We start from the raw sequence: 27,523 nt of genomic DNA on the forward strand, positions 1-27,523 counted from the left end.
TGTGGCCATGGGCAGCAGTGGAGGCCAAGTCATTGGGTGTATTTAAGGCAGAGATTGACAGGTATCTGAGTAGCCAGGGCATCAAAGGTTATGGTGAGAAGGCGGAGGAGTGGGACTAAATGGGAGAATGGATCAGCTCATGATAAAATGGTGGAGCAGACTCAATGGGCCGAATGGCTGACCTCTGCTCCTTTGTCTTATGGTCTCAACTGGACTAGCGTGGACCAGTTGGGTTAAAGGGCCTGCTTCTGTGGTGTACTACTCTACAACTCCAACAAAACGAATCAAAGGGAAACTAGTTTACAAATACAAATCAGCATCCCTTTCAGGAAACCTCTCCGACATTTAACCGAGTGCTTTCACACACTGAAGTGTTAGATTATTCTAACACAGGAATGTTAAAATAGAGTTTCTTAATCTACTGAATACTTCCATAATTCAAACAAGTCTTTCCCAAGTTTTCCACTCTCTTGCATTAATGGGTGTTTGCTAGTTCATAACATTCTTTCTGTTACTGCAGCTGTGACCAGGATCCTTCAATACCCAACTATTGCTTTTTTAAAAAAATGTAACAGTTGACAGTTTTAGGCATCCACGTTCTTCTCCCCTCAAGCATTTTGTTTTTTTAAGCTGCACTTCGAAAACATAATGTCTCCAAATTCATATGGTAACATAAATTTAAATGGCATTATTTTTAAGCCATGAAAATTTTAGAATTTGACTTTGAAATTGAACTCAGAATGTAATTTGCAACTTCTGATTTTCAGCTTTGCAGGAGAGTTGTGCCTAAACAGACTAGTTTTGTTCTCAATGATTTTGTTGTGTTTCCTCAAAGCACAGGATGTCTTTGGAGCTTCATTAAGTCACTACATGCAACTCAGAGCCAATATTTTGCCTTTTCCTCCCTTTTTCCCCCCATGGAAGAGGCAGCTTAGGAAACAACAAAAGTGAACCAGCCTCTGATATCTGGATCTTACATAAGCTGCTAAAGATGGGAGGGAGAATATGCAGGACTATCTTGGGTGTTTATTGAAATACCACCATTTTTCCAAATCCAGTACACATCTACTGCAAGACTGTCACCAGTATGTTTTGGAATAATGGGGCAGAGATTGCTGAGTGCAACTAATCACAGCTAATAGGCAGTATAAGTTCTATACAATAATTTGCCTTCACATTACATAACCCAGAAATCCAGATGTAAAGGATCTTGTTCATGTAAACTATTAAATTTCATTACCATTTGATTTCCAGTTGCATGTAACCGAAAGCCAACTTATTCTTGAAACACATTAATAAAGCTTCATAACTAAAGTCATTTCACATTCAAGTAATCTGAAAAGGAAATCATCTAAGTTGCAAAATGTGATCAATAGGCTCATTGCTCATCTTATGATTTAATCACTTCAAGCAACAATGATATCAGAGAACGCTTTGCCCTCACACCTACTCCACCTCACCTAATCTTAAGATTAAGGACACAGTTAATGGCCGAGTGCAAAGCTGCATCAGCATAGACAGAGGATTATATGGTTTGTCTGAAAAAAAATATGAAAAACACAATGATTGAAGGCGAAAGGCACCATCCACATCTGGAGATTTAGCTTCAAGGACAAATTCTAAAAGGACACAATCAGTGGAGCAACTCCATCTAGTGGTGATTTATTGTGCAGAAAAAGAGACCCACATAAAGGCTGGATACTCACTCCAACAAACAAAACAGAATCTCAGAGCCAGTATGTAAATATTTTTAGGGCACAAAGTTCAGGTTTTGGACATGACATTACCTACAACTGGACTGAAGGTCGTAACACGAAAGCAGGGAAGGTTAATAATTCCAAGGAAAGACAGGGACACTGAGTCAAGCAATATGGACAATTTAAGGCATACCTATTCAGTGACCAACATACTTAGTGACGTGTTTACCTTTTATTAACTACTTATTACCTGCTGAGTATTATGGCATTAATTCCAACCTTATCACAATGCACAACAAAGAAAACTAGGGCTTCCATTGGTAGTTCTAAGCTCCACCCCTTTCTTTTGCAACTGCATCCTCTTAACCCTCACCAGGATGAACAAAACTACTGCTATTCCATTAAATCACTACAATAGTGATGCAATGCATGTATTTATAGAACATAGAATTATTTGGCCCACAATACTGTGCCAACCTTTTAACCTACGCTAAGGTCAATTTAACTCTTCCTACCTACATAGCTCTCCTATTTCTATCATTCATGTGCCTAAGAGTTACTTAAATGCTCTTAATGTAACAGCCTCTACTACCACCCCTGGCTAGGCATTCCACACACTCACCAATTTGTGTATAAACCTTACCCCTGGCTTCCTCCCTATACTTTTGTCCAATCACCTTAAGATTATGCCCCTTTGTAATAGCCATATCTGTCCTGAGAGAAAGTCTATGGCTATCCACTCATTCTATGCCTCTTATCTCATACACCTCTATCAAGACACCTCTCCTCCTCCTCCACTCCAGAGAGGAAAGCACATGCTCTCTCAACCCATCCTCATGAGACATACTCCCTAATCCTGGCAGTGTCCTGGCAAACCTCCTCTGCACCCTCTCTAAAGCTTCCACATCCTTCTGATACAGGTGTCCCCCACTTTTCGAACGTTCGCTTTACGAAACCTCACTGTTATGAAAGACCTACATTAGTACCCTGTTTTCGCTTTCAGAACGTGTTTTCACTGTTACGAAGAAAAGCAGCGCGCGATAAAAGGCAGCGCGCACCCCGAGCAGCCGCTCGCCCCTGGATTCGGAACAGCATTGCTTAAACATGAGCCTGTGAGCAGCCGTTTGCAAGATGAGTTCTAAGGTGTTGGAAAAGCCTGAAAGAGCTTGTAAGGGTGTTACACTTAGTGTAAAACTAGACATAATTAAGCGTTTCGATTGCGGTGAACAAAGCAAGGACAAAGTGAGTTTGGCTTGTGGAAACTGACGAAGATGATATTGAAGAGATTTTGGCATCCCATGACCAAGAACTGATAGATGAAGAGCTGATGCAATTGGAAGAGGAAAGGATAACAATCGAAACCGAATTCAACCGAATGCAGAAAGTAAAGCAACTGCGCGAGATTTTTGCTGCAATGATAAAGTTTGAAAGGGTACGTAGGTATAGGGGATATTTGCAAGATGGTTTGAGTGTTTACAAAGAACTGTGTGATATAAAAATGCTCGAGGCTCAGCAGTCAAGCAAGCCTTCCACATCAGCCACAGCAGACGACGAACCTCGACTTTCGACATCGAGGCAGGCAGAGATAGAAGAAGATGAGCTGCCTGCCCTGATCGACGATGAGATGACACCCCCATGTCCCACCACCCCAACACCCGGGCCCCGGACAGATACTGTATCGATTCGCGGAGAATGCAGGAGTAGCCGGGAGGCACACAGCACATCTTTAAGAAAAAAGCCGAAATAAACATGCTAATTAATTAGGTGCCGCCAAGCGCATAATTGTCGGCCCAGATCAGTGCCGATGCAATCGGCAATCGCCTCTGATTTGCGCCGACATTTACGTGCCGGGCAGCACCTAATTAATTAGCATGTTTATTTCGGCTTTTTTCTTAACGATGTGCTGTGTGCCTCCTGGCTACCCCTGCGTGCGTTGCGGCAATGTATCCGGTCGGCGGCCCGGAGGGTGGGGGCCACTGCATCACCCAGCCTGCGATGACTCAGTCTAACACACCATCATCAGTGCGCTCAATGTCTTCCCAATTCCTGTAAGTGATACTACACTGTACATACATTATTTCTACTTTATATAGGCTGTGTATTTTTACGTGTTATTTGGTAGGTTTGGCAGCTTCATAGTTTAAAGGTTACTGGAGAGCGCGTTTATGCCAACAGTGCTTGCGTGAGATTTTCTGCCAAGAGCGCTTGCATGAGATTTTCGCTACGGAGATCTGTGCAGGCAATCGTTGTAGCGAAGTATTTCTACTTTATATAGGCTGTGTAGTTATCATATCATTCCTGCTTTTATTATATGTTACCGTTATTTTAGGTTTATGTGTTATTTGGCATGATTTGGTAGGTTATTTTTGGGTCTGCGAACGCTCACAAAATTTTCCCATATAAATAAATGGTAATTGCTTCTTTGCTTTACGACATTTCGGCTTACAAACCGTTTCATAGGAACGCTCTACCTTTGGATGGCGGGGGAAACCTGTAATGAGGTGATCACAACTGAACACAATATTCCAAGTGCAGTCAAACCAGGGTTTTGAACTCAGTCACCTGACTAATAAAGGCCAATACACCATATGCATTCTTAACAACCCAATCAATATATGCGGCCACTGTGGGAACAATGGCATTTTAAGTGTGATGGAAACCAGCTAACTGAACATAACATCCATTTAAACAAATTGTATTAGTTAGAACAGGCACATATTTCAGAAAATTAACACCTATCCCAATGAAATTAGCAGAAAATATTTCAGACATCATTACTTTGATACCTTCATGCAGGAAGTAAGTCATTATTACAAACAGCATACTATGCGGTCTAGAGCTGGTGAAAGAAATGTTGATGTTCTATGGAAATGCATGTTTAAAGCAGCAAGAAATATATACACAATTCACTTAAACCCACCACTGAATTGCTAAAACTAACATATTCTGGAACTGTACAAACGAGTTGCCAAATCCTTGGTTTATCATTAGAGTTTTATATCCTTCCCCATAGAGAATGTGGCACTCTAATAGTTGAAGAAACTTTGTGTATATTTTTGCCTTTACAGTTTAGTACTCCATTTACCCCATGTAACAAAATATAGTACAATGGATTCTACAATGGATAATTTAACCCAGTGAAAAAAACCCTATGGGATCATGGTTATCAATTTACACTGCGTTATCCTGCAACCTTGAAGATTTTTTTGCCTGGTGGAGAAAAAAGATTTTTTGATGACTACCAGAAAGCAGAGCAGTTTGTGCGAGATTCTCTGAATATTCACCAGATACAAGAACAAACCCAGGAGAGCGAGATAGATTGAAGATGAAGATCGGGTTAAAGAATGGACTTGTTGGATTTTTGAAGCTGGATGAACGTATAACTACTGAAAGTTGGCAAGAAATAAACAGTAAGACAACCTAGAATTGTAAACCCTTATGATTCTGAAGATGCTGGAAATCCAGAGTAACACACACAAAATGACGGAGGAACTCAGCAGGTCAGGCAGCGTCAATGGAAATCAATAAACAGTTGATGTTTCAGGCCAAAACCCTTCTCCAGGACTGGAAAGGAGGGGGAAGATGCCAGCAAAATAGTAGGGGGGAGAGGAAGGCAAGAAGGTGATAGATGAAGCCTGGTGGTTGGGAAAGGTAAAGGGCTGGAGAAGAAAGAATCTGACAAGAGTGTGGACTGTAGGAGGAAGAGGATGAAGGAGGGCCACCAGGGGAAGGTGACTGGCAGATGAGAAAAGGCAAGAGGCCAAAGTGGGGAATAACAAGCATGGTGGAACTTTGAATTTAATATTCAGGAAGCTTGTTTGAACACATGCATAGATGACCTGCATCCATAAACCTGAAACAGCCTGTAATGTGAAATGTTCTTTCCTGACTTACGAAAAAGGACAACTTAGACAAATTTCAGGAACCCAATTCTTACAACCCTGGAACTGCCAGTATACAAAACACATTCACAAGTAATACAATAAAATTACACTTGTAGAAGTATTACTGCACCATTCCAGAATTGCCCCTCATTTTCAATTTGTCAAACATGATTGTTTGAAATTAAAAGCAATCATTGACATTGCTGCATGAGACGGAACACAAGGCAAAACTCACACCAAGCAATTCATTTTACATTTGTTTTCTTTCAGCCAACAGCAAGCCTTTTTATGGAGCCTATTTGAAAAGAATTCCCATGACAGCCAGTAAATTTTGGATCTAAACTGCACAAATTTCTCTTCATAAAAGCTTGCTGGAACAATCACAAAATGCTTATTCGATAGTTTTTTGTCCCCCAATAACCACCCTCCTGCCTTTTGTTATTTGAGGTCTAACAGCCATAGAAATAACCCAGATTATATGAAGGTAGGGGACAGAGCCAACTCTATGTGATTTGAAATTAAACAAGCAAAGTCCAAAGGATTCATAATAGTTTCTTAACATGCAAACATCCATTATCATCTTGATTTATACGTTAACAGCATATTCTCTTACTCATCCAAATTTAAGGTGTCGAAACAATTGCATGCTGCCAGAATGGGTGTGATCTTGATCACAGGACACCATGAAATAATGAGTCAAAGGGATTGTATGACTCTGTAATTGTTCAACCTTGTAATTCTTATGCAATAACTCAGCTCTTTGCCAGTACAGCACACATCGGCTGATCTAAATGCGCAAGTCAGAGTCACAGTGTGGAAGCAGGTTCTTTAGCCCACCATATCCAGTAGGCACACATACATTTTACTATGAAAGGAGACCAGTTTTCCACAGCTACATAGAAATAGAGCCAAAACATATTTAACGTGGAATATAGATATTTTAAACCAATCTACATTCAAATGATGAACATACAACATATGCTATATTTCTGTCTTGTTATAGCAGCTGTTTTATTTCAATAAGTCATATGTATGGAAAACTAGCATACAAATGAATATAGCATGAACATATTAAACAATTAAATGCAACCATGAATAGAATTTCCTGTTATTAGTATTCTGTGATGTCATGTTGAAAAAATAGGAAATCTAACTTGCAGTCCATTCTAACTAGGTTCTGAAAAAATAATATTCAAGTCAAATTTGCTTTGTGAAGTAGGGTACCAACGTTTAATCATCTTTGATAATTGGTCTCATAAGAATGTCTAAGACTAAGCATTTTCACTGTAAGCTGTAGGCTAACTTGCTCATATCTGATGCCAAGAGACAGCTACCACAAAACGATTGCTGTGATGAAACTGAGTTAGTTAAATAATCTGCACAACATAATTATCATGAACTTAGTACCCTCTGCTCTCAATTTAGCATCAAGACTTCTAAGCATGGGGAAAGTAGAGATATTCCAATGCTGCCACATCAGCACTGACCACCAAGGCTTACAGTTTTAAAACTGGCATTTGGTTACAATTTAAAGTCATTATGTAAATCTTTTTTATTGGTATGTATGTTATAACCTGTATTACACAAGCAGCCTCATTTACATTCTAATAACAGCACAATATAATTTTTCCATCATTTTTCAGTCAAAAGAAAATCTTTACCTTCAGATGAGCGAATCAAAACCAGCAGCTGAACGCTAGCGTCTAGCTTATACTCACCTTGTTCTTGTATCCTGATTCTCTGAAGCATAAACTTCTCCAGTCTTTGGAGCTGAGGGTTTGATAATCCATACAAGGGTTGTACAAGAGAAGTAATAGGAAGCAACTCCCACATTAGAGGTGTCCTCATCTATCGTTCAGTGGAAAAAGCAACCACATTTTGTTGTGTGAGAATAGACATTATAACCCACAGACTGAAGAATGGAGCAAACTTGAACTCTGGTTTCTTTCCCCATTCCATGCCGTGCTCTAACTTCAACCTGTGCAAGCTAGTTGTCGAACACTGAATGTGAACATGATAGCAGCAATGTTGTAGCAGCAAATAGTTACATAACTACAGGCAAAATAATGAAACTGAAAACTCTGCTCGAGCGCAGAGTTTCCAAAATGCCAAGAGGAATTTAAAAGTACTGAGTAATGCTTAAAAGACTCTTTGCAATAGAAGTTGTGCTAATAGACAACACTGGACAACATCTGAGGAAACACTGAGTGCATGGATAAATCAATTACTTCAGTACCATGGTTACTAAATTTGAAAGGGCGATTGATAAATTGCTCCTAATGAAACTAATAAGAAATTGTAAATGGAAAAGGCTGCGCAGAATCTGACATGATGGAACATAGAAGTATTTGTAAATGAAACACTGATGTTCTCTAGAGGAAGTGTTAAGACCTTCACTCTTCCCATCCTCCTCCCCCCCCCACACAAGAGCCCTGAAGCCCCTGAATTCTGATATAGGAGAATATCACCTGAATCTGGACATAAAACAGGCTTCATAAGGACAGATGTGTTAGAAGATCAACAAAAATGTCAATTAAAATTTATCCATCACATCCTCACTTGACTAATCATATAATCCAACAAGTTCTAGCGCCAGGTTCAGGGATGTTTGCATGAGATATTCTGCTAAAACAGACTGCCAATTATTACAAGATCTTCTTCAAAGAATTTTGTCTGGAGGTGGAGTCGATGGGCATTAACATTGGCTACACACTCCATGTCAATCTTTTTGACTCTGACATGAAAACATAGGCAATTTACTCCTTCTGGTAAGTAGGCCATTTCATCAGCCCCACCAAATTTAGAATAGAAGACCCTGCTACCCCTTGGCCACACAATTGGTACACATGAGTTGATTGTTCCATGTCAGAGTGCATCAAAGATTAGGCTTTCACCCATTTAATGGGAAATCACTTGAGATGTCAAATTAGCTGATTAACAATGGCAAATCTCACACAACAACATTCGCATTTCTTTCCAAGACTTTCTTTCTAGCAGGTGTATAATCACTTTGGGAGCTGGCCATCTCCTGCCTCAATCAAGACCCTGTTAACAACATATCACTCCACTTCCCATTGCATGATACCTAAAGCATTATCTGAAAATTTTAAACATTAGAATTAAAATATGCACCTCCCACCGAAGTATTTGGGTCTTTGCCAAAGGTAAAAATACCAGTTACACTGAAAAATCTTTAGAGGTATAAAGAACAAATCAGAATGTACAAGGTAAATAACTGTCGAACCAGTTCCATTAATAGAAATAGTATTGACACAATCAATTTGGCTTCTCTAAATCTCTAACTAATGACACTTTATATTTGCCAATATTAATTTTCAGTGACAGAGAGTGTGTTTTGCAGTAATTCAGAGATGTTGCACCATAAAAAAATCACTTAAGCTCGATAAAGCTTTACAGGTGATAGTGGAATGTCTGGTCTGTCAAAACACCAGCATCTGAGGGATCAGGACAACAGAATTCAACATTATAGTACAAGTATTTTCAGTATAATCCATAATTAAACCTCAACATTTTTCCCTAATTAGTTTACAAAAATACTGCAAGTAATACACAATAATTAACTGAAGAATAGAACTCTACTACTGGATGTAATAATGAATTGTCACTAACACTAAAAATATGCTTGCATATAAAACAAACTGCTGGAGGAACTCAGCAACACGGGCAACACCTGTTGACGGAAACGGACAGTTGACGTTTTGTGTCGAGATCCTTCATCTGGACTGAGTGGTAGCCTGTATAAAGAGGTGACAAGGAAGGGGTAGGGCAACAGTTGACAAGCAATAGGTGGATCCAGGTTAGGAGGAGTGATAGACAAATGGAGGAGAGAAGAGTGGAATTAGCAACAGAGGCTGTGAGGTGATAGGTCGATGTAACAAAAGGCTACAGATGATGGAATTACAGAGGAGCTGGCCAAAGTTGATTGGAAGGGGAAACTAGCAGGGATGAAGGCAGAGCAACAATGACTGGAATTCTGGGAGCCATTCAAAGGGCGCAGGATATATACATTCCAAAGAGGAAGAAGTATTCTAAAGGCAGGGTGACACAACCATGGTTGACAAAAGAAGTCAAAACCAGAGAGGGCATATGATAGAGCAAAAATTACCTGGAAGTTAAGAGGATTGGGAAGCTTTTGCAACCAACAGAAGAGAACCACAAAAGTCATAAAGAAGGAAAATATGGTATATGAAGGTAATTCCTTACAAAATTGCTCAAGCTGTGCTAGGTTAGTTGGGTGCGGCAGTGGACAGCAATCTTGAGGTCTTGCCAGAGTTGTTCAATCGGGTTAAGTTCAGGACTCTGACTGAGTCACTCAAGGCTATCAATTCGCTTCATTTGAAGCCACTCCATGGTTGCTCTGGCAGTGTGTTTTGGTTCATTGTCCTGCTGAAGAATGAACTTTCTCCCGTTTAAACTTTCGGGCAGAAGCTAGAAGATATTTACTCAGGATCTCTCTGTATTTAGCAGCATTCCTCTTCCCATCAACCCTGACCAGATGTCTGGTCCTTGCTGCTGAAAAGCATCCCCATAGCATGATGCTACTGCTCCCATGCTTTACAATAGGGACGGTGTTACCTGGCTAATGCACAGTATTAGATTTACGCCACATGTGCTGTTCAGTGTTGAGGCCAAAAAGTTCCACATTAGTCTCATCTAACCACAAGACCTTCTTCCACATCTTTACAGTATATTCTCAGTAATGTTTTGCAAAGTCTTTACAGGCAAGGATATGCATTTTTTCCCATAAATACCCTTTTTGTGCATGACCTGAAAGACTGTGGAGACATGAACTTCATCTCCAGTTGCAGCCATCGACATCTTTAGCTCACTCAGTGACTGTTGGCATCACTGTAGCCTCTCTTACAAATGCCATTCCTCTCCAGTGACCAAATTTAGAGGGATGGCCTAACCTAGGAAGAGCGGCTGTGGTTTTGTATTTTTTTTCCCCACTTTTTCACAATGGACTGCACTGAGCTCTGAAGTATCTTCAGTGCCTTTAAGATGGTCTTGTACCCTTTCCCAGATTTGCGCTTCTCTATTATCACTTCCCTGACTTGTGTTAAGTGCTCTGTTGTCTTCACTGTGGTTTGGTCTGTTGAAAATCTAACATACTATTGGACCCTACAGAGAAAGGGGGCATTTGTTCTTATGAATTCATTGAAAACAAATGATTCTCCAATTTTGTACATGAACAAATTGGTTGTTAAGGTAACATACAGTATTGCAGCTGAGAAAAGTAGCGTAGTAATTACAAAGGGAATGAATAAATTTTCAGCCTCAATTTTGGTTTTTAATTTTTAATTATTTGTTGACAGATTTTGGAATTTTTCTTTTAATTTGAGAAGATGTAGAATATTTTGTAGATTAGCTCAAAAATCATATTTCAAAATATTTTAAACTTAGAAAATGAGACAATAAAATGTAAAAATAGTTGTGCGGGTTGAATACTTTTCAAGGTACTTGATAAAACTTTTGGTATCCTCTTTTATATTATTCACTAGCTTACCTTCATATTTAATCTTTTCACTCCTTATGGATTTTTAGTTGCCTTCTGTTGGTTTTTAAAAGCTTCCCAACACTCTAACTTCCCATTAATTTTTGCTATATTATACATGCTATCTTTTTCTTTTAAGCTGTCTTTGATTTACCTTATCAACCACAGTTGCATCATCCTCCCTTATGAATACTACTTCATCGCAGGGATGTATTTAGCCTGTGCCTTCTGAATTGAAGGAAGATCAGTACATGTATATATTGAATAATGTGATTACGATGTGTAATAACACTTACAAATCATGAGGTCAAACTTTCAAAATGATGCTTCCGATCAGAGATAAACCCTAAAGAAACAGTAGTGCTCGAACTGACTGAGTAGGGGATTCAATTTTCTTTCTCATTCCTTTAAAATATTAGCCATCTCCAAATAAAAATGTATTAGATGCAGAGTAAAGGTGCAGAATGGGAAAAGTCACCGAGGCAAACCAGACCTCGTGGAAAATGGGATAAAGTGAGAGGAAAAGTAAAGCTGTAATTATTGAATGTAATAGCACACATCATACTGATCAGTTGCCAACAGCTTCAACCCACTGCTCAACATTTCAAATGTCCAAGCTGATGCACATGGCGGGCAATCTTAGATGAAGCTCTGCAGGACATAAGTTACCTGCAGTTTGCCTGGGATTTCCCAGGTAGCACACCATCCAACTAGTTTTATGTAGGCTGTTGATATAGAAAATTTTACCAGGATATCTCTCCCTCAGTGGAAATAAAAAATATAAACAGGACACAGCACCAAAATAATATCCCATTGCTGGGCTTCCAGAATTACTCACCATTCCAGATAAGTAAATGATAATGGATTGAGGTATCCCAGATATTAAAAATAATATCTGGAATATCTTCATGTTTTCTTAATGCATGGGAAGCCATTCTCCCCATCAAATCTATGCTGGCTCACAGAGCAATCTCATTTCCCTGTAGCCTCTTCCTTTACACATGCCCATCAACTCCACCCTCATTCTCTCATGATCTATTTAAGCCAGGGAAAATTAACAGCAGGCAATTAACCTACTAAGCAGTATGTCTTTGGGAAATCTGTGAAAAGAAGAGCATATGGGGAAACTCAAGCCTACCCAGGAAGGAGATACATATTCCATCCAAACAGCACTACAGGTCAGAATTGAACCCAGGATACTGGAGGTGCAAGGTAGCCACCTTCAGCACGACTGTGCACCCCATACATGACCTGCATGGTTTCCAATACCAACTCTGGGGAAAACTCTCAAAAGTTCATAGTTTTAAGGTTTAACATTATATTTTGAGGTTCTCAATAGTGGGCTTATAATCTTAATGAGCAAATGAGAAACACTGAATTTTCAATATGAACATTGATAAGTGTAGACAGCCAGTGTCTTTTTCCCCAGGTAGAAATGGGCATAATTTTAAAGTATTGAAGGAAAATGTATGGAAAATGTCAGAGGTAGGCTTTATTACAGAGAGTGATAGGTGAGTGGAATGCATTGGCAGGGGTTGGTAGTAGTAAAGTTAGACGCACTAAGGGTATTTAAAAGACTCTTGGAGAGGGCATATTGATGATAAAAAAATGGAGAGCTATGCAGGAGGTAAGCTGACCTCAGAATAGGTTCAAAGCTCCGCACAAGATAATGGGTGAAAGGGCTAAAGTGTACTGCACTGTTCCACTCTCTCTGAATACTTTTCTTTCATTCTACCTTAAAGATCAGCACTTGAATTTCAATTGGATCTACAAGAAATAAGTTTAATTTTCAAATGATATTTAGAGATGCTTGACAAGTTAAAACCACCTTTGAGAAATGAAAACCTATGAGTCATTACTCAAAAAATGTTCCGCCAGAAACACATTCACTCGTGCCATAACTAAATGTTCTTTTAAATCTGTCAATTCCTTTTCAGTGCTATTTTATTGCATTACTTTCATTATACAATGGATTCCAATTCATTGGGCCATTGGTTAATCGGGGCAGCCACTTATTTGGGACAACTCTTAAAGAACAACTAATCTTCTGGTAAGATGGCAGCGTGCTCGGACACAGCAGCTTCTACGGGGTCAACCAAAGGTGTTACCTTTTTTTAAAACATATAATTTATGACTGCAAGACTCTGCTGGACATTAAGGACTTAAGTACTGCAAGTCTACCCCTTCAGCGAGTTGCTCATTGGTGGAGAAACTGAAGGAGCTGGACTTGCTGTGGACCGTGACGCTGCCTGCGCCAGACAGGAATCAGTGCACAAAGAAGGTGAGCAGTCTAACAGTGAGTGATCATCTCAGTTGCTTTTCCTGAGATCGCAAGATCTTGTTGGACGTTGCTGGTATGGAATGTTGCAAGTCCAATTCATAGGTTTATTGGCGAACAGTGGGGGAGGTGCATGGCCTCAGTCGTAGCACCCTGTTTACACCACCCAGGGGAAAGCATTGGAGTTGGATGCTCCACTGGAGTGCCAGAAGCAATGTGGCATGGCATTCCTGCCCCCAGCGTTCACTCGGCAGAAGACAAGCTGTTACTGTGTTTAACTGCAGACTACTGCAATGTTCATGGGCTCAGGGACATGGACTACATTTTTTTGTGTGACTGTATTTTACTGCTACCTATCTTATATGTGCTAAATGTGCTGAATGCTGTGTATGACTGTCGGTACTGTTTTGCACCTTGGCCATGGAGTAACGTTTTGTTTGGCTGTGTTCATGGGTATGCATGTATGATTGAATGACAATTAAACTTGATCGAAAAAATAGGCAGGATTCCCTCCATTTATTTGCCACTTAAATGGGACAAGAGACTTTTGCCAAGCAGTTTCTAACTAGTGTCAATTGCGTGCAATTGTGTGGCCACTAAACACTACACTGTGCTTAGAGCAAACCGATTTTAGCAACAGTTGCATATGTTTGTGTTCAAAAAGCAGTGATTTTTGTCACTGATAGTTGGCAAGAAATAAGCAGTAAGACAATTCGAACTGTTTTGCTCACTGCGGTTTCAAGCATTCAGTCTTGGAGATGCCAGAAATGACTGAGTGAAGATGAAACAATTTCACTACTTCAACAAGTTATAAACTACAAAGAATTTGAAGCTTGCAACAATCATCTTCAATGTTACAATGAAAATGACTATTTGTAGGATGCAATCGCCGAACGAATTGTACGAAGGCAGTTCCTCTGTTGATAACTATTAGGTACTATGGTTTTATTGTACTGTAGTAGTACTATTAGTGTTCTAATTTGTTCTGTATTTCATTTAAGCATATAATTTGTTACTCCATTAAATTCTAATTTGTCTTTTTATATGTTTTTAACTACTTCTATGAAACTTCAGCTAATTGGGACAGCCGCTTAATTGGGCCAAAATGTACTGGTTGGGTGTGTCCCAATTAACTGGAATCCATTGTAGTTTTTCTTTGAATAATTAAGACAGGAAAATGAAACAGTTTACATGACAAAACAGAAAAATCAGCCAAAAACCGTAGGTTTGCAGGCATCTAATTACATGCATTAGCATTGTTAACAAATCCCTCTGGATTTATAATACAAGAAAACTGGCTGTATTACTGACAAAGTGGGGTTTTTCAAAAGTAACCATTATACTCAGAACTAGTTATACCTCCCACCACAAATTTTAGCGAAGTCCAATATCGCTAATCGATTAGAAAAGCAAGGGAAAGTAGCGAGTGAGTCCTAAATTTACTCAGTGGTAGGAAGCAAAGGCTGAAGGTTGATGGATGATTTAGTTTCTGAGCAGCTAGTTAGGGAAGTATACAGGTGTCCCCCGCTTTTCGAATGTTCGCTTTATGAAACCTCACTGTTACGAAAGACCTACATTAGTACCCTGTTTTCGCTTTCAGAAGGTGTTTTCACTGTTACGAAAAAAAATTCAGCACGCGATAAAAGGCAGCGCGCGCCCCGAGTAGCCGCTCTCCCCCGGATTCGGAACGGCATTCTCGACGGCATTGCTTAAACACGTGCCTGTGAGCATCTGTTAGCAAGATGAGTTCTATGGTATCGGAAAAGCCTAAAAGAGCTCGTAAGGGTGTTACACTTGGCATAAAACTAGACATAATTAAGCGTTTTGATCGTGGTGAATGCAGCAAGGACAAAGTGAGTTTGGCTTGTGGAAGCTGACGAACATGACGTTGAAGAGGTTTTGGCATCCCATGACCAAGATCTGATAGATGAAGAGCTGATGCAATTGGAAGAAAAAAGGATAACAATCGAAACTGAATGCAGTAGTGAACTGAACGTGAAGCAACTGCGTGAGATTTTCGCTGCAATGATAAAGTACGACTTTAATTTTGAAAGGGTACGTAGGTTTAGGGGATATTTGCAAGATGGTTTGAGTGTTTACAAAGAACTGTGTGTTAGAAAAATGCGCGAGGCTCAGCAGTCAAGCAAGCCTTCCACATTAGCCACAGCAGACGACAAACCTCGACCCTCGACATCGAGGCAGGCAGAGATAGAAGATGACCTGCCTGCCCTAATGGAAACAGACGATGATGAGATGACACCCCAGTGTCCCACCACCCCAACCCCCAGGCCACGGACAGATACCGATTTGTGGAGAATGCAGCGGTAGCCGGGAGGCACACAGCACATCTTTAAGAAAAAAGCCAAAATAAACATGCTAATTAATTAGGTGCCGCCCGACACGTAATTGTCGGCCGAGATCAGAGACGACACAATCGGAAATCAGCACTGATCTGGGCCGACAATTACGTGCCAGGCGGCACCTAATTAATTAGCATGTTTGTTTCGGCTTTTTTCTTAAGGATGTGCTGTGTGCCTCCCGGCTATCGCTGCACCCCTGCATGCTTCGCTGATCGGTATCGGTTGGTGGCCTGGAGGGTGGGGGCCACTGTACCACTCCAGCCTCCGACTCAGCCTAACACACCGTCATCAGTGTGCTCGGCGCTGAACCAATTCTGGTAAGTGATACTACACTGTACATACATTATTTCTACTTTATATTGGCTGTGTATTTTTGCGTTATTTGGTATGATTTGGCAGTTTCATAGCTTAAAGGTTACTGGAGAGAGCGCTTGCGCCGTGTTTTTGCCAACAATGCTTGCGTGAGATCTTCTGCTGATAGCGCTTGCGTGAGATTTTCGCTACGGAGAACAATGCAGTAATGATTGTGGAAAAGTATTTCTACTTTATATAGGCTGTGTATTTATCATATCATTCCTGCTTTTACTGTATGTTACTGTTGTTTTAGGTTTTGTGTGTTATTTGGCATGATTTGGTAGGTTATTTTTGGGTCTGCGAACACTCACAAAATTTTTCCATATAAATGGTAATTGCTTCTTCGCTTTACGACATTTTGGCTTACGAACCGTTTCATAGGAACACCCTACCTTCAGATGGCGGGGGAAACCTGTATTGGATTTCCTTTTTTTTGCTAAAGCTTAGAACACAAGAACAAAGGTCATGCTGCAACCATAAAATGCTGGACAATGCTCTAACAACAGACTAATCACAGAATGTTATAGCACTTGTCTTGTCAAGTCTATGTAAAAGCAATCGAGCTGGTCCCACTCCCCTTCCAAAGCGATGGAGACACTTATTAACCTGGTGGCTTATTCACAGCTCCATTCACCCATACAGAATAAGAAAGTAATTCATTGGTTAATCTGGGCAGCTGTTTATTTGAGACAACTCTTAAAGAACAAAAACTAATTGAGAAAACAGCTGGGATTCCTTCGTTTATTTGGGACTATATGCCACTTAACTGGGGCAGCACACTGTTGGTGAGCAGTTTCTACCTAGTGAAAGTCACGTACACTTGCGTGCTGATACACTACACTGTGCTTAGAGTAACCGGTTTTACACGGCATCAGCTGTATGTGTTTGTGCTCAAAATGTAGTGATTTTGGTTACTGATAGTTGGCAAGAAATAAGCAGTAAGACAATTCCGAACCGTTTTGCTCACTGTAGTTTCAAGCATTCAGTCATGGAGATGCCAGAAACAGCTGGGAGTGGAAATGAAACAATTTCACTACTTTAACAAGTTAGGAATTGTGAAGAATTGAAAAGTATCTACAATAATCTTTCATGCTACAATGAAAATAAAGATTTGGAGGATGCAATCATCAAAAGCATTGTATGAAGGCAGTCCATTAATCTGCACTAGGTGTCTGCTCTGATTTTGTTCATTTACAGTCAATTGCAACACAGCAGATGAACTCATCCGTCGATAACTACTAGGAACTATAATCATTTTTATAGTACTCCAGAGGTATTGGTGGTGTTCTAATTTGTTCTGTATTTCATTTAAATACATAAATTGTTCTTCAGTTAAACAGTAGTTTGTTTTGTATTTTTTATTACTTTTAACTATTTCCATGAAATTTCAGCTAATTAGGGGCTGAAATTAGCCAACTGGCCAAAATGTATTGGTCCCCATGTGTCCCAATTAACCAGAATCCACTGTATACATCAAATCCCATTATCCACAATGACTGTTTCTACTATTCTGTCAAAAAAACCATGTACCATCCTGGCACATTACACAACATGGTAACAGGAGAATAAAAATGCTGTCGGAACTAGAAAATTTCAGTCATTATTTAGCAATTTTCTAGAGAACACAGATTTAATTTGTACACAATATTTTAAGCCAAAACAGAGTGTTGGGAAGACACATTTCCCTTGGTATAAAGGTCAGCAACAAGGAGTCGACATTAATAATAAAACTAAGGTGAATTAGTAAAAAGAGGGGGTTGGTGGAGGTGGTGGGGAGAGATAGAATCATCAGCCAGAGGCTTGGTGGATGAATTAAAGATAGAGAGGCTTTTTATTACTGATGGCACTAGATGTGATAAGGCCATTGAAGAGTTGTCAGATTAAAATGGAGAAATTTTCTAGTTCTAGAAACATCCAGGAATGGAAAGAACACATCGACCTTCAGTGGCCCTCCTCTAAATGTTGCAAGCTTTCCCTGTAAACAAGGATGGGCCGGAAGTACAGACCAGGTACACTACCCGACAGAGATAAACTAGAGGAAACTAGTACAGTAAATGGCTACGGAGAAAGATTTCCTACTGCAGCATGCAATAGACAAGAAAAGGCAGAGAAGCTTGTCCAGAAACTGCCAGCAACACAAAAATGCTGAAGGAACGCAGCTGGCCAGGCAAAATCTCTTGAGGAAAAGAGACAGCCGATTTTATGGATTGACACCCAATCGAGATGAAATATTTGGACCCGAACCATTTCTCTCCATAGATGCTACCTACCCGCTGAGCTCCTCCAGCGTTTTGTGTTGCTCCAAGTTCTGGTATCTGTAGTTCTGTCTCCAGAAGCTGGAGAATTTGCGGTCTCATCGAGACGCCGAAACTAACTCCTCGTATGAAAACCTGTAGAAGGCTCGGCATCCCTCACAGAAGTTTTGGAGAAAATCGAATGCATTAGGCATATCAAAACCCGTTTTACGCTGGAGGGAAACGAGCAAAGTTGGATCCAAAAGTGTCCGTAGTTTGATATTACGTCAATATTACCAGGCAATTCGCCAGACACTTCAAGATCACAAGGTTTATATCCAAATGCCCAACTCCACATGCCTCGGACTTAACAGTTTCCACTCAAGGCGGCAGCCTCTCGTTTCGGTTCAGAAATGAATGAGGACCACAGCTTTCTGCCTCCCTCGCGAGAAGCATTCACTCCGCACAGTCTCATAGCACTTACAAGTCGACCCCAGCCCTGATCTGTCACACGCGGTGATCGCTGTCCCACAACTTCCATTAAACGCCAGCCAGCACCGAATAAATCGCATCGCGACCTCCGCGCCACCGATGTCGTGCCCGAACCACCCCAACGACCGACTACTCACCAGCCGCCGCAGTGAAGGACACTCCCGCCACTCCACCTCCTGTAGCCGTCGCCACCGCCGCTTCGGGGACCAGTGTGTCGGAGGCACCCACGGCAGAGTCGGTTTTCCGCAGCGGGGGCCTGCGCCGAAACACGGGGGAAGAACCGGACATGAGCTGCAGAAGATCCCGCTGGAATGTCACGCACAGCCGTGCCGGTACCTGATACATTACCGCCGCCACACCGAACCCGAGCTTCCCCCCGCTGCACACCGCACGGACTCACACTGAGACCGAGACCGGCTCTATCACCCCGCCCCGGCCCAACTCAGCGACACCGCTGACGTACCCGCACACGCGCACGCAACGTGTCACCGAGTTACGTCAAGACTGACATCTCAATGCACCCTTGCAATCCCGTGACGCTGAATTAATTAGTTTCGATAAATCATGCAAACAGTGTGCTTTCGATGATCTACATCATCACTGAACAAACGTCATCTGTCCTGCTGGGGTTGTGTGGTGTTGTCCAACACGGTCACGTGACACTCCAAGTACCTATACAAAAATTAAACCAGAGTTTTCGGTGAGAGCTCGACTGGCCCCTGCTTCTTCTTTCCCGGTCCCAATCCCAGTGAAAGGTCTCGGCCCGAAACGTCGACTGCTTAATCCACTGATGCTGCCCGATTTGCTGAGTTTTCCCGGTGAGTGAAACTGTTTCAGAGTAGTGGTCAGCACTGAGTAGCGATGCAGTGAAGTTTGGTGCAGCCAAAGTTTAAATCGAAATTATTGTCATATGCACCAGTGCAGTGAAAAACTTGCAGCAGTATCACAAAGCTCTGAAGGAAAAGATCCTTCCACTAAGTGAGGGGCCATGTCTGGCGTTGAGAAGCCCCTCAAATAACGGAAGGGTATATCAACCCAAGGGGGGAGGGTGAGGGGGTGGGATGCCAATGGTGCTATGGTAAAGATATTTGGTATTTGTAGTCATATAGAGATGCAGTGAAAAGCTTTGTTTTGCAGGCCATCCATGCGAATGATTTCAACGCATAAATGTAGTACAAAGGCTCAAGCAATAACATAATGAAGGATGTAGTACTACAGCTGCAAATGCATAACGGGGAGACACTAAGATGGAAGGGACGTGGCGAGGGAATTTCTGGGATCAAGATTTCAATTTTACTGCACAAGAGGTTTGTATGACAGGAGTTGTTCTTCACCCTGGTGACGTGTGTTTTCAAGCTTTTTTTTATCATTGGCCCAATGGAAGTGGAAGAGAATGCCCAGGATAGGAGGGTGCTTTCCCAAGGCAGCGGGTGTAGTATAAATGATACAAAGAATGCAAAGGGCCCTGTACTATTTTATTCTCTTTAAATATTTTAATAAATTGGTTTAATTTTGAAGTGTAGAAAAAACTATATTCCTTATTTGGGAAGAATATGTCAGCACTTTTAGAATCTATTATATTGATTAAATGAAGTTGTTGGACTCTGTTTTTGGAGACACATTTGACAGGAAATTAGCTTCATTTTTCCACACTTCATATTATTTAACACCATAAAAGAGGCCATTCTAGTTTATGATCTCTCAGAGAATAGTGACATACTTCCAACAGAATTGGGTTTATTTCCTTGGAGCTTGTTCCTATCACTTCTCCAGATTCTATACCTTCTATAGCATTCTTTAACATTCTGACATCATTAAGGACCTTCACCGTCCATCGTGATGGATATTCACTGCACGAGGGCCTTCTTTCTTCTTTTTTGCCAAGCTCAGCTTTCTAAGCAGCAGTTGTGAACTTCTAAAGATAAAAATATTGCTCTTGACTAAGTTAAACTTCCAACCAATATTTTTGTTTAGCTTCTTGCTGCAAACAGGAGCCAGTCTTCAGTTCTTACCACAAATGGTGGGCAATAATTCTCTTCAAGTTAAAATGACAGCTTTGCAAACAAGCACTGTCTGCAGCACAGACTTGCTGGCCTCACAGCACCTGACCTATCTTCTGAAGAAGTGCAGTGTAAGACACTGGCTTGTTTCAAGCTGGACAACACTGGCGAAGTTGTTTAGTTCAAGGAAACTTGCAGACCAGATTGATGTTATCACTTAATATATTAAATAGCTGATCTGTTAATAGTTGGAAGGTTTGTGTACTCAGAAGGGTCAGCTTCATAATATAAATTGTGGATACCTGGGTTTCTGTCTCCAGAAGGTTTTAGACCATTTGTGTAAAAGGTATCTGAAAAAAAATCATGTGTGTGAAGTCACCCAAGTGACAAAGAAACAGTATAAATGTAGACAACAGTTCAGGCTAATTCACCTTCGCTAGGATCAATCTATAGTGGCCAAATGATGTACTGTATCAACCCACATATCCTTGTGGGTCATGGAAGGAAACTGGAGCTCCTGGAGGAAATCCATTTGGTCATAGTGATTATAATCAAGCTCCACACAAGTACAATAGGTCACAAGGAAATATGTTGCAGTAGCTCCATTAGCTCTGTCACTGTGCAACTTGTTTATTTTAAAGTAAAATAATTTATACTTTGTTTACAAGCCCATGCAACTTGGGTTTGTAAAAATTCATCGGTAAATTTGTTTTCCTAAGGCTCAGTGTTAGCATAAAGTCCAAGCTATCTGGATGCATCATGAATTAGTGTGGCAAATGTTCTGCTTGTGACCACAAGAGACTGCAGGAAGTTGCAGACGCAGCTCAGTACATCATAGAAATCAGCTTCTGCTCCATGAACTCTGTCTGTACTTCTCACTGCTTCTGTAAAGGAGCCTGCTTATGCTTTAAAGACCCCGCATTCTCTCTTCTTCCCCTCCCTCAGGCAGAAGATACATGCATGAAGACAGCTTCTATCCCAGTTATAAGACTATTAGGTGGTCCCCAAGTACAACAGGAATGGACTATTGACCTCATAATTTATCTAATTATGCCCTTGTACCATATCGTCTACCTGGATCACACGTTCTCTGTAACCTTAACACAATATTTTGCTTCCCTTTTTGGCCCAATGCCCCCCAAAGCACCTTCATATTTGCCAACTATCTCCTAAAGCACTTTCATACTTGCCAACACCCCCAAGGCACCTTCATATTTGGCAATGCCCCTCTGAGGCATAGTATACTTTCTGGCACCTCCATAGTCTAAAAACATATCTACCATGTGCTAACATGAGAAAAATGATTCCACTTTAAATTTTTATTTGTCTTTAAATCTAGTTTACACAGTACCTGTGCACGGTACAGCAGCTTCGATATGAATGTGATCCTTGACCTTGAAGGTTTTTAGCAAAAGTTGAAATACCTGGTTGAAGTTGTGACAGCAAAAGCCTTAGGGCCCCATGCGTGACAATATCCAAATGGTTTCTGTTTTCTGTGCATATGTTGTACACTGCACTGAAGCCTCTTTCAACAAGGTAGGAGGATGGAAAGGCTATGAAGAACAGTTTGGCTCTTCTCCAAAGACCAGGTTCTTCCACCTTGCAAATAAATGGGTTAATTACCCAGTTTGGAATTTTCAGTTCATTCAAATCCTTGAATAAATTCTGAGAATCCTTCTTCAGTCACTGTGGGTGTAAGCAGTACTCTTGCAAATCTCTGTCTGTGAAAGAGAGTGCCATACTTACCATGCAGGGGACTGTAAGAACATTCTTCTCCCAATGTTTTGCTTGTATATTTCAAATTTTCTGATAAAAGTGGACACTGCACTTTTTGTCTAGATTAAATTGAAATTCTCACCCTGCAGTTTCATGTTTAGAATGTTCATATTATCATACAGATTGGCTCATCATAGACTGATTCTCCATTGATATTTGTTTTTAACTTTATACAAAAGAGAATCTCTTCATAAACTTTTCTATTTTGATAAACCATACATATGCCATTAGCAATGCCTCATTGTCTCGCACAGTTGACTCGTCCAGTTGTATCCCAAGTTCTGTATTTTGTAGCTCTATGCATAGTTGATACTGAATGTCTTCACTCATTTTGTCAATACGACAAGCTACAGAGTTATTACTCAAAAGAATTGATTTTAAAATACTCGTTTCCAATTTGGTGAACACTTCTGATACGGCAGGTATTATTAATCTTTCACCAATTGAATGAGATTTTCAACACTTTGCTATCATTTTGGAAATGCTTTAAGAAGCAGTGAGACCATTATCAAGGTCATTTTCAGCTTGCTTGGCAAATGACTCGAGAGTGCAACGCTTTTCAAATGCTTCTTTCATCTGCTTGATCTGAGTAATACTTTTTCAGGGCATCTTTTATGGAAGTGATCATGCAATCTTGCATGGTTTCATGGCTTCATTCGATAGTACGGTATTACAAATAAGACACGTGGAATGTCGCCGATATGAAGAGAATGGAATAAAACCATACTCCAGGAATGTAACAGTATATTCTGTACTTTTGTAGTTTCTGTTTCTTAGCAGGATTAGAAATCAAGGCTTCACTGCCTTCAGACTCATAGAGATACATATTTATCCATTATTAACCGGGCTAAACTTTTAAAAATTAACACAAACTAGGAATGCCCACTGGATGTGACGATGGCAGCGAGTTGACATGGTTGCTCAGGTCTCGTGCCTCAAGTTAGGATGCCACTTACCATGCCCTCCCCCCCCCCCCCCCCGAGAATCTTGAATGCCCCCCAATGACTTCAATTTGCCCTAACAGTCCCAGGACATATAATTGCTCTGTTGGGAATAACTGTTTTAACACCTTATTCTGCACGCTTGTTATTTTTTTTTACCTTGTACTATCTCAATGTACTGTCGTAATTAACTGATCTGTGTGAAGGCTATGCAATTGTACCTTGGATTATGTGCAAATAATAAACCAATTTACATGTCTGGCTTCTACTGGAATCTATGAGAGTTATAAATCAGTGGCTCTGTGCCTATCAGATCTGGTGAGAAGCTGGGTATCCTACAGTGAGTAGCTCACCTTCTGACACCTTCTGGGTATCCTACAGTGAGTAGCTCACCATACATTTTCCACCATCTGCAAAGCACGTTGAGAATATGATGGCATACTCCATTTTACTACTCTCCTCTTGTTTTGATAAGTGCACCAACAACTCTTGGAAAGCTTCCAAGATGAAGCAACCTGTACAAAAAGGATGGATTACACCTGAACCCAAAGGGGTCCAATATCCTAGCAGGCAGGTTTAATAGAGCTGTTAGGGAGGGGTTAAACTAATTTGGCAGGGGGATGGGAACCGGAGTGATAGGGTTGAGGAAGGTGAAAACAGAAATAAATCAAAGATAGCATGCAACAGAGATGATAGAAAGGACAGGCAGGAGATGAGGCATAATCACAGTCAGTGGGATGAGTTACAGGGCAATAGAGGCATAGTGCAGTTAAAACAGAAAGCAACAAATATCGGACTGAAAATGTTATATTTGAATGCACGCAGCATAAGAAATAAAATGGATGATCTTGATATTCATCGACAGATTGGCAAGTATGATGTTGTGCCCATCTCTGAAACTTGGATAAAGGATGGCTGCTATTAGGAGCTGAACGTCCAAGGATATACAGTGTATCAGAAAGAGCTTTGTAGGCAGAGGGGGTGGTATAGCCCTGTGTTTAAGAAATAATATTAAATCATTAGAAAGGGATGACATAGGACAAGAAGGTGTAGAGTCTCTATGGGTTGAGTTAAGAAATAGCAAAGGTAAAAGGACCCTAATGGCAGTTATATACAGGCCTCCAAACAGCAGCCGGGATGTGGATTATAAATTACAACAGGAGATAGAAAAGGCATGTCAGAAGGACAATGTCATGATAATCATTGGGGATTTTAACATGAAAGTGGATTGGGAAAACCAGGCCAGTACTGGATCTCGAGAGAGAGAATTTGTAGAATGTCAAAGGGATGGCTTTTTAGAACAGCCTGTTGTTGAGCTCAACAGGGGATCGGGTGTGCTGGATTGGGTGTTATGCAATAATCTGGAGGTGATAAGAGAATTTAAGGTTAAGACAGCCTTGGGGAACAGTGATCACAGTCTGATCAAGTTCACTTTGAAATTTGGGGTGGAGAAACTAAAGTCCAATGTGTTGGTATTTCAGTGGAATGAAGGAAATTACAATGGCCTGAGAGGGAAACTGGCCAAAGTTGACTGGAAAGAGACACTAGCGAGGAAGGACAGCAGAGCAACAATGGCTGGAGATTCTGTGAAAAATGAGGGAAGTGCAAGAGAGATATATTCCAAATAAGAAGAAATTTTCAAATGGAAGAAGTACACTACCATGGCTGACAAGTGAAGTCAGAGCCAAAGTAAAAGAGAAAGAGAGGGCATACAAGGAAGCCAAAGCTGGTTGGAAGATAGAGGATTGGGAAACTTTTAAAAACTTGCAGGAGGAAACTCAAAAGGTCATTAGGAAGGAAAAGATGAATTATGAAAGGACTAGTATCAGAGAAGATACTAAAAGCTTTTTTAAGTATATAAAGTGTAAAAGAGAGTTGAGGGTAGATATAGGACCAATAGAAAATGACACTGGAGATATTGTAATGAGAGATGCAGAGATGGCAGAGGAACTAAATGCTTATTTTGCATCAGTCTTTACAGTGGAAGACATCTGCAGTATACCGGACATTCAAGAGTGTCAGGGAAGCGAAATATGTGCAGTGAAAATTACGCCTGAGAAGGTGCTCAGGAAGCTTAATGGTCTGAGGGTGGATAAATCTCCTGGACCTGATGAAATGCACCCTTGGGTTCTGAAGGAAGTAGCTGGAGAGACTGCAGAGGCATTAACAATGATCTTTCAAGAATTGATAAATTCTGGCATTGTACCAGATGAATGGAAAATTGCAAATGTTACTCCGCTATTTAAGAAGGGTGGGAGGCAGCAGAAAGGAAACTATAGACCTGTTAGCTTGACTTCAGTGGTTGGGAAGTTGTTGGAATCAATTGCTAGGGATGAGATTAAGGAGTACCTGGAGACACATGACAAGATAGGCCAAAACCAGCATGGCTTCCTGAAAGGAAAATCCCGCCTGACTCACCTGCAATTTTTAAGGAAATTACAAGCAGGGTAGACAAAGGAGATGAAGTAGATATAGTGTACTTGGATTTTCAGAAGGCCTTTGACAAGGTGCCACACATGAGGCGGCTCAGCAAGATATGAGCCCATGGAATTACAGGGGAGTTACTAGCATGGGTGGAGCATTGGCTGATCAGCAGAAAACAGAGAGTGGGAATAAAGGAATCCTATTCTGGCTGGCTGCTGGTTACCAGTGGAGTTCCATAGGGGTTGGTGTTGGAACTGCTGCTTTTTACAATGTATGTCAATGATTTGGACTATGGGATTAATGGATTTGTGGCTAGGTTTGCCAATGATACAAAGATAGGTGGAGGAGCGGGTAGTGTTGAGGAAACAAAGAGCCTGCAGAGAGACTTAGATAGTTTAGGGGAATGGGCAAAGAAGTGGCAAATGAAGTACAATGTTGGAAAGTGTGTAGTCATGCACTTCGGTGGAAGAAATAAACAGGCGGACTATTACTTAGATGGGGAGAGAATTCAAACTGCAGAGATGCAAAGGCACTTGGGAGTCCTTGTGCAGGATACCCTAAAGGTTAACCTCCAGGTTGAGTCGGTGATGAAGAAGGTGAATGCAATGTTGGCATTCATTTCTAGAGGAAAAGAATATAAGAGCAGGGATGTGAAGAAGGCGAATGCATTGTTGGCATTCATTTCTGGAGGTATAAAATATAAGAGCAGGGATGTGATGTTGAGGCTTTATAGGGCACTCGTGAGACCACAATTGGTGTATTGTGTGCAGTTTTGGGCTCCTTATTTTAGAAAGGATATACTGACATTGGAGAGGGTTCAGAGAAGATTCACGAGAATGATTCCAGGAATGAAAGGGTTACCGTATGAGGAACATCTGGCAACTCTTGGCTGTATTCCCTGGAGTACAGGAGAATGAGGGAGGATCTCATAGAAACGTTCCGAATGTTAAAAGACCTGAACAGATTAGATATAGCAGAGTTGTTTCCCATGGTAGGGGAGTCTAGGACAAGAGGGCACAACTTCAGGATTGAAGGACGTCCTTTTAGAGCAGAGATGTGGAGAAATTACTTTAGTCAGAGGGTGGTAAATCTGTGGAATTTGTTGCCATGAGTGGCTGTGAAGGCCAAGTCATCGGTGCATTTACGGTAGAGATAGATAGGTTCTTGATTAGCCAGGGCATCAAAGGGTATGGGGTGAAAAAGGGAGTAGGGATAACTAGAAGAATTGGATCAGCCCATGATTGAATGGTGGAGTAGACTCGATGGGCCGAATGGCCTACCTCTGCTCCTATATCTTAATGTCTTATAGTTTCCCTGGTCCCTCATCAACCATCCAAAACATTCATATTTTTATATCACTGGCACACCATGGCTGTAGTTTCTCCCCAGTGCTACTCTCAAATCTGTGACTTATTTTCAATCATGCAACGTCTATCACCAAGATGAACAAGGGCAACAGGTCAATAGGAATACCTGCAATTTTTTCTTTAAGGTGCACACCATCCTGATTTGGAAATACATTACCAGGTTTTCAATGCACTGTAGGAATACTGCAGCAGTTCAAAAGG

At 40.9% G+C, this 27,523-nt stretch overlaps 1 protein-coding gene and 1 long non-coding RNA gene across 3 annotated transcripts in view; one reads left to right on the forward strand and one right to left on the reverse strand.

Annotated features, from left to right (window-relative positions):
• Positions 1-19,281, reverse strand: part of LOC140196662 (nocturnin-like) — a 36,089-nt gene extending 16,808 nt beyond the window's left edge. Inside the window, exon 1 of the mRNA XM_072256241.1 lies at positions 18,952-19,281. Coding sequence (XP_072112342.1) covers positions 18,952-19,159 — 208 coding nt within the window. The 5' untranslated portion in view covers positions 19,160-19,281. The remainder of the gene's footprint in view (positions 1-18,951) is intronic.
• An 88-nt stretch (positions 19,282-19,369) lies between these two features.
• Positions 19,370-27,523, forward strand: part of LOC140196663 (uncharacterized) — a 59,353-nt gene continuing 51,199 nt past the window's right edge. For both annotated transcript variants that reach the window (XR_011885775.1, XR_011885774.1), the window contains exons 1-2: positions 19,370-19,632; positions 19,952-20,121. This is a non-coding gene — a long non-coding RNA (uncharacterized lncRNA). The remainder of the gene's footprint in view (positions 19,633-19,951; positions 20,122-27,523) is intronic.

The sequence above is a fragment of the Mobula birostris genome, chromosome 4 (genome assembly GCF_030028105.1).
Source record: "Mobula birostris isolate sMobBir1 chromosome 4, sMobBir1.hap1, whole genome shotgun sequence".
NCBI classification, from domain to species: Eukaryota; Metazoa; Chordata; class Chondrichthyes; order Myliobatiformes; family Myliobatidae; genus Mobula; species Mobula birostris.